Raw genomic sequence first — 13,309 nt, forward strand, 5'->3', positions numbered from 1 at the left:
GGGGGGCAGCAGGGGGGTCAGGCGCAGTGCCCTGCAGGGACACCAGGTTTACAGGTGGTCAGGGAGGTGGTGTTGGGGAGGTGGCCATTTGGATGTTCTCAACAGGCCTGGTCGCAGCAGGACAGCCGAGGCGGCTGGTGGATAGGACCAGACCACCGCCCTGTTGAGTTTGGTGGCATGGTAGCGTGGGCTGGGTGAGCTGGGGCCTTGGCTGCACCTGCGGGGCGTCTTCCCTGCAGATCTGCCACCGTCCTCTGTCCCGACTCATCTCCCTTGTTGTCACACATCGTCCTCAATGTCGTACAATGTCGTACCTCTCGATTGAAATACTCGTACAGCTGCACTCTAAACATCACGTGCAGTATGAAGAGGAGCAATGCCTCGGCGGGGGAAGCACACGTCCCATAGTGCGCGGCTGCGTGTCTTGCTGCTTTCCCGTCGCTTTGCGCTCCCGCCCGCCGCCCCCAAGCTGACCACCTTCCAGCTGCCTGCCTACATAATGAGGCTCTTTGCGCCGCCAACTGACGCAACACCTTGCGTGTGCTTTTCGCTGCCTGACTGCCCCCGACTGCCCCCGACTGCTTGCCCCCGGCTGCCCGCAGACCTTCCAGGTCCGGCTGATGCACGTCTTCCACTTTAGCCGCCCCGACCTGACAACAGAGGAGCTCGCAGGCGAGAAGGCGCTCCGTGCGCCATTTAACCTGGAGTACGAGGATCGGCAGCGGCCAGTGGAGGCTATCCAAGCTCTGGTTCCTCGCCTCCTGGGACCCCTGCCGCCCGACCTTGTCGACGCAATGCTGCCCAAGCCGGCCGTCTCAGGCAACCGCGCCGAGCCGCTCGCGTCGCATCTTTTCGCCGCCTGGCTTGGCGGCGCGCCTCTGCCGCCGCTGGAGGCCGCTACGTCGTCGTCGTCGTCATCGTCAGGCGCTGGCGCCGGCGCCGCTGCCGCCAGAGGCGGCAGCGCCGCTACGTCATCATCGTCATCATCGCCGTCGTCGTTTTGGATGAGTGGCTTGATTGGTCTGTGGAATCGGGTTTTGGGCAGGAAGCAGCCCGCTGGCGGCGCGGCGGCGGCGGCGGCGGCGGGGGAGGAGGAGAAGGAAGAGGAGGAGGAGAAGAAGAAGAAGACGAAACGCGAGGAAGCTGAGAAGCCGGCGCGTCCGCTGATGAGTACGGCGGAGGCGTGGGCGATGTACGAGCAGCGGGCGCTGCAAAGGGGCGACGCCGCCGTCGCTGAGAACGGCAGCGAGCTTGAGCGAGGCTGGCTCCCAGAGCTCCTCCTCCAGAAGTGAGGAGGAGACAAGCTGAGGACGAGGTAGCAGCGGGATAAGCAAATAAATGAGATACGATATGCTTCAAGTCCAAAGTCCAAGTCACCAAGTCCAAGGACTTGATAGCAATTGTGGTTAAGGGAACGACGCGATGCGAGGAAAGAGAAGTCGTTGGAGCTTAGGCGGCTCCCTTTCCCTGATCGCCAATAAAAAGTAAAAATAAAAATCTGCTATCCTGCAATAATAATAATAATATGTGTGTTAATATTGTAAGTATGAGTGCATGTATATGCATATGCAGCAGTGTGCGCAAAGTTGTGCGGGTTACTCGCGCCACATGCTGGAATCGAACGGGGACACACCCGAGAGAAGAAATGGTTTCAGCAAAGATACCAATATGAAGATTCGTCACATGGATATGTCAGGACTGATTATAATTTGTCATGTTTTGCTGGCATGATGGCGCGCAAGAGCGTGGGGGTTCCCGTGTGTTGCAAAGTTATGCTGCTCAGCCTTCAGAAGGACATAGGTTGCGCGTGCATTGCGAAGAGGAATGAAGGAGAGAGGGCTGTAGTTGAGATTGTACGCATGGGCATTCTGTCCATACAGGCTGTGCGCGTGTGCGGACAATGGGGGTGAGTGAGTGTACGATGTCCGTCCAGTAATCGGGTGCATGTGCGTCTACAGTAACCCACGGCAGGCCGTACTGAATGAAATGCACGATGAAGAGCATTTGACCATTTGGGTAAAAGCATATAATAAATCCCAGCGGGTCGGATCATTCATGTAACCAGGTGGTACGGGAGCCTGAAGAGGTCGCACCCTTTTTCCTTCGTAGCTTCTGGACAGCTGTCGTAAATATGGACGGCTTCAAGCAAGTGACGTTGTTGCTGTTGCTGCTGCTGCAGTTGCCATTGCTGCTGCTGTTGCCTGCTGCCGTTGTTGCTGCTGCTGCTGCTGCTGCTGCTGTTGCTGCTGTTGCCTGCTGTCGTTGTTGCTACTGCTGTTGTTGCTGCTGCTGCTGCTGGTTGCCACTTTTTTGAGGGTAGAAGTGCGTCGTCACGTTCGTCTTCGCATTTCATGGTCGCACATTGAGGATTTTGCTCGTCTGCTTACACTTCATGGTAATCCTTCATTCCACCTTCTCGCCAAGGTTGATGTATATTTGGTGGTGATGGACAGAATAGGTGACAAGAGCGAGAAAAAGATGCGGTTGTCTGAAATGAGGAAGAGGCATTTCGTACATTGCGGTGTAAAACTGCCAGCGAGCGGCTTCGAGCGCGGCGACTGCCGTACGGTTGACGCTCTAATTGATTAAGTGCTGCGGCCTAGGTTTTGTCTGCGAAGATGAATGCCTCCAACGCACTGCGTTTAGGGGGACCTGGTCCACGCGCCAAGAAGCCGTTATCGCTTTACCTATTTAAAAGCGTTGGTCTCAGTAATCAAGGTTGGAAGCAACCCGGAATTGCCTCAACAAAAATGGTTAATGAAAAATGTAACAATTACACGTTGAGACTGTTGAATTGCTACCATTGCCTGGGAATGTGTGTAGTCAACCATGTGGCTTTATGGAACCATGGGCCGCAAGGCCGTACTGACATGCAGGAGAGGTCAGTAGGCCACCTTCAAATTCATCATGGTCTCAGAGCTCATATCGTCCATACACTAAAGATTGCTTGTCTTATTTCCTAGTACCGGGAGCACAATGCGAGTCGTTTGTCATACATGTTTAACTCCATGACATAGCCTTTCATCTATATAAATAACCAGAAGATCAATGTATGCATAACACTATATATGCAGGGTTATCGCGCCTCATGTTTGGAGCTATGTTTAGGCTATGAAGTCGGGCTGCTGAACTGCACCTTTGACCTCATGGAACTCCAAAAAGCCTATGTTAAATGCACGTTCTTACTTTCCAAACCCTGACTTACATGCGCTGAGCGGGGAAAGGTGCTCCCATCACAACAAGGTTTCGCCATGGACTCTCTCCCGTACGTGGACACCCTTTTCAAGGAGTATCTCCTTTTTCGGGGTTTCACCGCCACTCTTCAGGTAGGACAAATCTCTTCCGGCTGGCCCTTGTTTGCGTCAGCCTAACGAGCAAGCATTGTCGTCGCGACCAGCATGGCTGGTGTCGAGAGACAAACACTTTCCCGGTTTTTGCTCCATAAGACTCACCAACCCGGCACCCCCCGACAACCCGTCCTCTTATCCAAAACCAACCCTAAGTCCTTCAGTGCCGAACTTGAGGCTGACCGCTGCTGCGGCTTCCAGGTGGGGCTCCCGCGATGGGCACCAAAGGGGGGAACATCCGTCGGGCAGGCTGCACCCGGGCATCAAATCCGAGAAGCGGGATAGCGATACGTGGATACCTTCCCCGGCTCGATTTTGATCTCAAAAAATTTTAAAGATATCGCATGCTGGTGAAGAGGTCATGTAGCGTCGGCTTCGGGCCATCTGATGTCACGGATGCCTTTGCTCCGCATCCCACTTTGGCAGCGCACTTCGTCTCCTTCCCTAGCGCCACTATAGCCCAAGCGCCAACGGCACCCTGACACCTTGAGGTCTTTCTTTTCCCCCAAGCGCGCAGGCGGAGGCCCTATGCGAGCTCATCTTCGGTCAGCTCCTGCCGCAGTGCCGTACAAGTCAGCTCATGGAGGTTCTGGAGCTTCTGGCGGACCGGTGGGGCAGCTTTTGAAGCGGAGTAGTAATAACGGTAGTAGTAACGGTAGTAGTGGTAGTGGTTGGAGGAGGAGGCCAAGGAGGAGGACGAGGAGGATGAGGACGAGGAGGAGGAGGACGAGGACGAGGAGGAGGAGGAGGAGGACGAGGAGGAGGAGGGGGGGGAGGGGGAGGGGGGGGAGGGGGAGGGGGGGGAGGAGGACGAGGAGGAGGAGGGGGGGATGGACCCTGGTAGTGGCATTTTTAATGTCGCTGCCTGCTGGCGAGGGGCCCACCAGTGGGCCCATCAATAGAACTCGGAGCATTGCTCCTCATGGCCCTGCATGGGGCCGCACGGGGCTGACTTAACGTCGCCACACATCGCTCTGCTACCTTGTGTTTGCTCTTCCTCCCTCGGTCTCCCGCTTTATCATCCCCTGCTTGCATTTTGCTTGTTTGCTTGTTTGTTTGTATATCATATTCGTATATCATATTCGCCATCTCCCCCTCTCGCCCCTGTGTGGCCACTGTTGCTGTCTGTGTGGAGATCCCCCCTGCCTCCCTGCCATTTACTGTTCGCTGTCCTGCGCCGTGTGGTGGTGTCGTACATGTGCCGTACAGGCTGTACAGTCAGCTAGACGGCCGGTTCGAGGCGGTGGTGGAGCGAATGGAGGTGGCGCTCATGAAGGCGGCGTTGGTGACGAGTGTAAAGGCGGGACGTCAGGACAAGGAAGGTGGCGGGGAGGCAGCCAGGAAAAGTGGTTTGGTAGGCCGGAAAATGCAGTACATGTACTGCAACTGAATGTCGTACGACGTGTTGAATGTGAATAAGAAACGGTGCGATGATGCCCGTGGATATCCGCGGCTCATGCGCGTTGCAAAACCGACATCGTCGTTCTTTGAGATAACGGTCTCCATGTCGTACGTGGTCTTTGTCGTACTTTGGCTGTTGTTGTACAGGTGGCGGAGTTCTTCCGGCAGCATGGCGATGCGCTGTTGTCGGGACCTGAGGTGCGCAGAATGGCACGATGGCTGATGTGGCGCTGACTCCGTACCGAGTTTCCATCCTTTCTCCCTCTCTTTCCCTCCCCCCTCTCTCTCTCCCCCCTCTCTCTCTCCCCCCTCTCTTTCCCTCTCTCTTCCTTTGTGTGAAACGACGTGCAGGGAATACCCGGACGTCCAGAGGGATGTCCAGAGGGGCAAACAGGGACAAAATTCTATTAGTGCGAGTTTGGTTAGATGGGACCGTCATTATTGACTAATTTGCTAAAAATTGCCTGCAACAATATGTTATTCGATCTTATTTATCAAGATTTTACTCGTTTGCGTGCGGCGTCTTCGAATACCGGGAGTGGTCGTGTGACCTGGGGGACAGTCAGGGGGGGACGACGGCGAGGGCGATTGAGATCTCCCTCCCAGCGCCTGGTGAAGTGCCACGTGTGGTGTCGTACGGAACCCAAAGCTCCCAAGGCTCAGAGCCGGGGAAAGGAAGGGGCTCTCAAGAGCTGCAACCCGCAGCGAGGTCGCACCACAGGGCCGTGAAAACATCCGTACGCGCACAAACGTGCGAATATATACATGTATACATGTATGTATGTATTTAAATGTATGTATGTATTTTTAGTGTATGTACGTATGTGCGTCCTCCCCGCTCCCCCCCTCCTCCCCCCCCTCTCCCTGCAGGCGGGTGTGTGGCGGCAGTGGGCGGCCCTGGCCTTCGTGCCCAACCCGCGAAAGGATCCGGCATTCCAGGTGCGTCGTACGTGGTGCAGGGGGGCTGTGGGGGCATGTGAGGGGGGGTGGAGAGAGGGGAGGGGAGGGGAGGGGAGGGGAGGGAACGCAGGCAGCCGGAGGGTGGGTGGGGGATGATGAGGGGGTGAGGTGGGGGGGTTGCGGCGGGGGGTTGCCGTCACGACTGTGTTCGTGTATCTGGCCCTACCCACCTACCTGGCTTCGTGACCGGTAGCCACCACCCCGCAGCCCCGCTCCCACGCCCTGCCGCAGACCAGGGCATTCTCACCACCATCACCGCTGCAGCCCTACCACCTCACCTCACACCTCACCTCACCCATCACCTCACACCTCACCTCACCCCATCTCACCTCGCCTCCTGGGTCATGTGGGTCATGCAGGCCTACTTCTCGCCGGACTGGATGAGCCTCCTTGAGGTGGGGGTGGGGGTGGGGGTGGGTGGGCGGCTTCCATCGGGCCACATCATTGACAGCATCAAGGAAGCCGCTCCGGAACCATGTGATTATGACGGGTTTCGCGCACACGCGCGTCTGTGTGTGTGCGTATGTATGTATGTATGTACGTACGTTTGTTGTGATGTGGGTTCGGATGTGTCCTCTCGCAGGTCTCCTTCCGTAACTTTCTGAGCCAGGTCATGGCCGCGTTGCCGCTACCTGCCGTACTGCGGTTCAACCAGGACCGCCGACAACGACTGGCCCTGCAGCAGCAGGTGGGGGGGGGGCGACTTGCTGCCACTGCTGCTGCTACTGCTGCCACTGCTGCTGTCTACTGCTGCTACTGCTGCTGTCTACTGCTGCTACTGCTGCTGTCTACCATTTACTGCTATTGCTGCTATTGTCGCAGACACGGCTGTGGTCTTGCACCGCCAGCCGCCGCCGCCGCCGCGGTAACGGCAAAATGCTATAATCCAAGATAGGCTCTACTACTCGGTGCACCCCCGCACAGCACACAGCACACAAGCAGCACTCCTAGCAACCTAGGACCACAAGGCGGGCCGCAGCTCCGAATCCCGTAGCTCCATAACGACCTGAAAACTGTCTAGTACTGACCCGGAAAGGTCGCATACGCCCGGACCATCAAGTCGCCGCGGCCAGCTGCCATGGGGCAACCGTCGTGGCGCATGACCCAACGGTCACTAACCAACGCTAACCGCAGGTGGACTCGCTGCTGCGGCAAGTGGAGTCGCTATCTCAGCAGCTGGAGGCGGCGAAAGCGTCGATGGCGGCGGCGGTGGCGGCTTCTGTACGGCATAGCTGTGGGGATGGCGGCCTTGAGAAGGAGCCTAGAGAGGAGAGGGCGGCGGTGGCGGCGGCGGCAGTAGTGCAGTCGCCGCCACTTGCTGCTGCTGGTGGTTGTGCTACTGCCGGCGCCGTTGCGGGTTCGAAAGATACGCATGTCGGCGGACGGACTCCTGTTATGCAACTGCCAGGCGGCGGCGACGGCAGCGGCGACGGCAGCGCAAACGACGACGGCGGCGGCGGCGGCGCTGGGGCCGCGAGACCAACTTTGCAGCTTCAACAGCCGGCGGCAGTCAGTATTAAGGACGACGCGGGAGGTTTGACTGATAAAGCCGCTGCGGCGGATCTGACCCCGTCTCTGCCCTCGCCTCTGCCGCCTCCGCCGCCGCAACGGCCGCCATCGCCGTCGACGACCTTGCAACAGCGGCAGCAGCAGCAGCAGCCGCTGTCGCCGTCACACCACCAGCAGCAGCCCCAACACCACTGTCGTACATTGAGCCTAGAGGTTAGTACGGCTTACACCGGGTATATCGGGTGCTGGTGTCAGGTGAATGAGGCCCCTGGGAAGAGCTAGGGCGAGGAGAGCTAGGGCGAGGAGAGCTAGGGCGAGGAGGGCTAGGGCGAGGAGAGCTAGGGCGAGGAGAGCTAGGGCGAGGAGGGCTAGGGTGAGGAGAGCTAGGGCGAGGAGGGCTAGGGCGAGGAGAGCTAGGGCGAGGAGGGCTAGGGCGAGGAGGGCTAGGGCGAGGAGAGCTAGGGCGAGGAGAGCTAGGGCGAGGAGAGCTAGGGCGAGGAGAGCTAGGGCGAGGAGGGCTAGGGCGAGGAGGGCTAGGGCGAGGAGAGCTAGGGCGAGGAGAGCTAGGGCGAGGAGAGCTAGGGCGAGGAGAGCTAGGGCGAGGAGAGCTAGGGCGAGGAGAGCTAGGGCGAGGAGAGCTAGGGCGAGGAGAGCTAGGGCGAGGAGAGCTAGGGCGAGGAGAGCTAGGGCGAGGAGAGCTAGGGCGAGGAGAGCTAGGGCGAGGAGAGCTAGGGCGAGGAGGGCTAGGGCGAGGAGAGCTAGGGCGAGGAGAGCTAGGGCGAGGAGGGCTAGGGCGAGGAGAGCTAGGGCGAGGAGAGCTAGGGCGAGGAGAGCTAGGGCGAGGAGAGCTAGGGCGAGGAGAGCTAGGGCGAGGAGAGCTAGGGCGAGGAGAGCTAGGGCGAGGAGAGCTAGGGCGAGGAGAGCTAGGGCGAGGAGAGCTAGGGCGAGGAGAGCTAGGGCGAGGAGAGCTAGGGCGAGGAGAGCTAGGGCGAGGAGAGCTAGGGCGAGGAGAGCTAGGGCGAGGAGAGCTAGGGTGAGGAGAGCTAGGGCGAGGAGAGCTAGGGCGAGGACGGTGATGTGGCCACAAGCCCAGCGCTCCAGTGGTCGCTCCCCCACGACCTCTCCCCATACCTGCCAGCCGGCACTCAACCAACGAACCGACCGCCTGTGCCGTACCTCCGTACAGGCATGGCACGCCATGGTGGACTCGTCGGCGGCCGCTGTGCCTCCCCAGGTAGCCGCCGGGTGGCCCTGGCGCCGCGTGTGTGTATGATGTGTGAAACAGGGGGGTGTATCTTCGCGCGTGGCAGCTACCCTGCGAAACCCTGCCTTCCCCGGTATTTTGGGGCACCCTCATCCAGTCACCCTAGTCAACTTCTCAGTGGATCGCTCAGGTTCCGCACCCACCACCAGCATCCAACGGAATCTGCCGGGTCGACAGCGGCCCAACTCCATTCCTGGTCGGCTCGCAGGTTAACTTTATCCCAGGCCACCACCGTCCATCAACTAGGGGCGCAATGCCTTCCACCATCGGAAGGACTTTTGACCCTAATCGGTATCGATCCCGGGATCTCCCGGGGCCAATGGTCGCGCCTTACCAGTAGTGCCAAACCCTAGTGTATGTATGTATGTATGTATTTATGTGTGTGGCACGTGTGTTAATGTGGCAATGCGTGAGTAAATCACGGGTCACTCAGCGACCAACTGACCCAATGCAGTAAAATTACGTGTCAAACCCGTGGGCCATATGGCTCGTGCGTCATTGTGACCCACGGGTCACAGCGGTTCAGAGAACTCAGGAGTAGTCATTAACCGTGGCGTAATCGTGGCGGAGATCCGAACCAACAGGGCGTCCGTCGTCTCTGCGGAGGACGAGGACGGCCCTATATCTAATAACATGCGCCCAATCCAAGGGCTCCGAAACCAAACTCATCCCTCCCCGGGCACCCCCTCACATGAAGCACTATGGGACGGCGTTGGGGTCGGGGGAAGGAGGGGGGGAAAGGGGAGATCTGCCGCCCGGGGATTGGGTGGGTGGGGGGAGGACATGACGGCAGTTGCAGCATGCTGATTTGCTTGGGTCGTAGGGACGTTGGATTGTTCGGTGGTGGCGGAAGGCGCGGAGAGTAGCGGCGCTGGAGGCGGGGGAGGCTATTGAAGCTCTCCCCTCCCATTTTCTGCGGCAGCTGAGGAATCAGTCCCATGTTGCCTGTGCGTGCAAACACACACGCACACAAAAACGCACACATGTTACATTTTTGGAGGGTAACGCAACTCAAAAGTGTAACACATACACACAGGTTGAGGTGGCAGCTTCAGTTCAGCGTTACGGTACGGCAAGCGGCAGGAGTGCCGGCGGCGGCGGCAGCGGCGGCACGACTGGCGCCGCATTCTCCGGTTTTGCGTCATCGGGGAGGCCAAACTCAGAGGCCGGCGACGTAGACGGCGCCGGTGGCGGCGGGGACGTCAGCCAGTGCGATGCCGTGGCGCTAGCGCCGTCGCCGGAGGTGGCGGCGCCGTCAAGTTATGTACAGCGCTCCGCCGGCGCGGCGCTGCCGTCGCTGGCGGAGGAGCCCGGGGACGCCGCGCCGGCGCCGCTGATAGGATCCGCGTCCTCACCACTTTCCTCTAGCGTCGCCGCTGCCGCTGGGGCAATTGCGGTGTTGACGGCGGCGGCGCCGGATCTTCGCAGTCCGCACGGTAATCCCCTCCGCGGCGGTGACGGCAATAACGCTGACGGCGACGCTGACGTAGACATGGAAGAGGACCCAGCGGTGATGTTGGTTTCGGGGCCCGCGGTGATGGAAGCAAGCGGCGGCGGCGTCCGACGCCGGCGCACTAGCAGCCGGAGCAGCAGCAACTTCAGTGGCGGCGACCGCAGGTACGAGACAACATAAGGCACCCGCGGTGCTTCGTTCCGTGTTTGCGCCGCGGGCAAGGTTTGGGGCCAGTCTGGAGCAACAACATGAGCCGGCCGGCCCGCCTAGCGCTGCCCAGGGGAAGAGGAAGCGCTGTATACCATGGAAAAGCCTGAGGCCCTGTGCCTCTTGAGTATGAGCACGAGTATGAGTATGAGTATGAGAGACGAAAGAGGCGTAGAACGCGATAGCTGGGTTGTGCTTTATAAGGCTGGGGTTGCGCACCCTTGCTGCTCGTCACTCGTCCCGTACAGTATGGACGAGGACGAGGACGAGGACGACATCGGCACCGCCGTTGTTCCCGGGGTGGACGACGAGGAGGACAATGCAGAGGTGGGGATGGAGGCGGAGGGCGGGCGCCAGCACGAGGGCGCAGACGTGACACATGGCCGCATGGAGGATGGGGATCGGGGGTACGGCAGCGCGCCGTCCACGGAGGTTGGTTTCGGCGCAGCTGCCGCGGCTGCAGCAGCAGCAGCAGCAGCAGCAGTTGGCGGAAGCTCTGCGGACTCACGAAGGTTCCTGGTGCACAAACGGAACGCTCCCCTGGCTCGGCCGCCGCCACCGCCGTCACAGTCGACGTCCAGCGGCGGCGGCGGCGGCGGCGGCGGTACCGCAGTAGTTGGTGGCGGCCGCTGGCTTGGCGTCAGCACCCATCTGGCGCCGCCAGGGACGCTGCATGGCCGCGGCTCTGCCGTACTGGCGGCGCAGTTTTCGCCTGGCGGCGGTCATAACCTGGTGACGGGCGCTGCGGACGGTTCTGTGGCCATTTGGTCACCTCTCTCGGTACGGCAGCCCTGTCCTGCGTTAACTGTATCTGCCTGTCTGTCTGTCTGCCTTTCTGCCTGTTTGTCTGTCTGTCTGTCTGTTTTATTGTCTGTTTCCAACCGCATTACGAAGAAGTCACTCCCTACGGGGGGTTACATCGAACCGGTGTTTCACCTCGTTGTCACGTCGTCCGGATGTTCTTTCGCCACCTTCATCCTCCTTCGCCTTCCACAATTTGTCCAACTCCTCCTCCTCCTCCTCCTCCTCCTCCTCAACCATGATCGCTGTTGGGCCCCCCTGGAGGGCTCCGTGATGAGAGATGCCGATGAATGATGACCTTTAGGTGGCCATCAGCCCTTTGCGTTCTGGTTGCAAGCCTTTCGTTTACCTTCTTTTAACCCGGCCAGGCCTAAACATTCTGGCCTATGAGTTCTGGCTTAAATATTTTTGCCTACAAATTCATCATCTCACTATTGCATTGCTCTTCTGCTTTGCGGTCGGCGGTACGGCGTACGGCGTACGGCGGATTGCCCTCTATACGGAGACAGCCCTCCTCAAGGTCCTCTTCATCCCCGCGGGAGGCCCGACTGACTTGCGGTGCACCGGTGACGTGCGTAGCGTGGGACGCTCGGGCCGACAAGGTACGGCATTGTACCACATTGTACGACAGGGAACATTAGGGTTTTACGTCAGGGACCGTCTTGCCTCATCTTGTGAGCAGGGAACATCCGGGAAGGGAGAATCCACAACTGGTCCAGGCAGCTGATGCTCCTTTTTTTATAAAATGCAATCAAGCGTCTAGGTCTCTTTCCTCCAGATGATCGCGGCAGTGTTGCTATTGCCAGCTAGGCGTTCGACCAGCTCGAGAGCTTGATTGGACATACACTGTTAGGCTGTCTTTAGCTGTACGGCTGTACGGCTTTGACGTCCTCAGCGCCTCGGGATTCACCGGCCACATGAGCCGCGATGTTGGACCTCGTCCTCGTATGGGGCCAGCTTGCATCAAACTTCATCACTCACGGTCGTACATCCGTTTACGAACCGACGTCCGTACGCTATGTTCCATTTTTCCGGTTGTTGTACTTTCTTCCCAGGTGATGCTGGTGGGGACGGCCGGTCGCGGCATTCTTGCCTGGCATGCAGATACCCGGCGTGCGGCCAGCGAGATGCCTCCTGACCCCACCGCGCCGTGGGTAAGCCAGCTGGCTTGCAGCCGGAAGGATCCCGTCTTCATCGTCGCGGCCGCGACGGCGCCGCCGCCGGGCTCCCGCGCCGCCGCCGCCGCCGCTGCCAGGCTGGCGGCGGCGTCGCCAGCTACTGCGATCGCCGCTGGCGCGGCGGCCGTTGCTGCCGGTCTGTCAGGGCCGCCGCACACCGTCACGCAGCGTGTTTTATCGCCGCCGCCTCCCCCCCCGCCGCACCGACAACAACATCTCCCACCGCCGCACCCACACCCACACTCACACCCACAACCACTTCACCAACGTCATCCCGCGGCGCTCTGTCCGGGATCGCCGCCGCAGCGTGTGCTGCCACCCGCGGTCAGCGGCGTGAGCTCTAGCAGTAGCAGCAGCAGCACTAGCAGCAGCGGGAGCAGTAGCAGTACTGGCCGACTAAGCGTGTGGAACATGCGGGCATTTAAGCGGGTCAGCAACTACAACGTGCCGCAGGTACGAGATAATACCGTACATTAAGACATGTCGTATTGCTTTCTTTCTCCCCCTGTCTTTCTCCCCCGGGTGTCATTGCAGTTCGTCGTGTTGCATTGAAGGGGGGCTCTGTCGGACTGTCCACTCCTGTCGCGGCATGTGTGTTTCACCCCTCCCTCCCCCTCCGCGGTCTGGTGCTGGTGCTGCGGTCCGCAGCTGTTCGTCCCGCCTCCTTCAATCTAACACCCCCCCCTACACCCTACACCCTACATTTTACCCTGCACTCCCGTCTTTTGTGACCGCAGTAAGTTGTCTGTGTGCTTTGTTGCTTATCACGACGTGATGGTTCATCCTCCCTCCCACAAACACCGCCTTGGGGTGCCCTTCTGCCGGCACATGACCCGCGCCCCCACCCGGAAACCAACCAACCCAACCGCCAACGGTACCCAACCGTCAACACGCCAACAGAACTCCCCGGTGACCAGTCTGGCGTTCAACGCACAGGTACGGCAACCGCTGCTGCGGCCAAGGCGCCGCCAAGGGGACGTGTCGTTATGAGACAATTCACCCACACCGGGATCATTTGTGTCTGTCCGTCTGTCCGTATGCGTTGCAATTTATTGTAGGCGTTACCCCGCGATGTATCTTTCACGTCCTCGCTTCTCCTTGCTGTATGTACCCTCCCTGGTTCCCTCTTCCTCCCCTTCCCCTCCCCTCCCCTCCCCTCCCCTCCCCTCCCCTCCCCTCCCCTCCCCTC

At 59.7% G+C, this 13,309-nt stretch overlaps 2 protein-coding genes across 2 annotated transcripts in view; both read left to right on the top strand.

Moving 5' to 3' along the window:
- VOLCADRAFT_94555 (uncharacterized protein) overlaps positions 1-1,292 on the top strand; it is a gene marked incomplete at both ends in the record, with an annotated part of 10,905 nt that extends 9,613 nt beyond the window's left edge. The window contains one exon of the mRNA XM_002953708.1: positions 603-1,292. Within this exon, the coding sequence (XP_002953754.1) occupies positions 603-1,292 (690 nt within the window). The remainder of the gene's footprint in view (positions 1-602) is intronic.
- Positions 1,293-3,251: 1,959 nt separating this feature from the next.
- Positions 3,252-13,309, top strand: part of VOLCADRAFT_94556 (uncharacterized protein) — a gene marked incomplete at both ends in the record, with an annotated part of 18,588 nt that continues 8,530 nt past the window's right edge. The window contains 14 exons of the mRNA XM_002953709.1: positions 3,252-3,326; positions 3,504-3,548; positions 3,865-3,956; positions 4,557-4,701; positions 4,896-4,946; positions 5,619-5,687; positions 6,068-6,103; positions 6,843-7,472; positions 8,404-8,451; positions 9,518-10,098; positions 10,390-10,573; positions 10,712-10,921; positions 11,998-12,096; positions 12,198-12,256. Coding sequence (XP_002953755.1) covers positions 3,252-3,326; positions 3,504-3,548; positions 3,865-3,956; positions 4,557-4,701; positions 4,896-4,946; positions 5,619-5,687; positions 6,068-6,103; positions 6,843-7,472; positions 8,404-8,451; positions 9,518-10,098; positions 10,390-10,573; positions 10,712-10,921; positions 11,998-12,096; positions 12,198-12,256 — 2,324 coding nt within the window. The remainder of the gene's footprint in view (positions 3,327-3,503; positions 3,549-3,864; positions 3,957-4,556; positions 4,702-4,895; positions 4,947-5,618; positions 5,688-6,067; positions 6,104-6,842; positions 7,473-8,403; positions 8,452-9,517; positions 10,099-10,389; positions 10,574-10,711; positions 10,922-11,997; positions 12,097-12,197; positions 12,257-13,309) is intronic.

The sequence above is a fragment of the Volvox carteri genome (genome assembly GCF_000143455.1).
Source record: "Volvox carteri f. nagariensis unplaced genomic scaffold VOLCAscaffold_38, whole genome shotgun sequence".
In the NCBI taxonomy this organism is placed as follows: Eukaryota; Viridiplantae; Chlorophyta; class Chlorophyceae; order Chlamydomonadales; family Volvocaceae; genus Volvox; species Volvox carteri.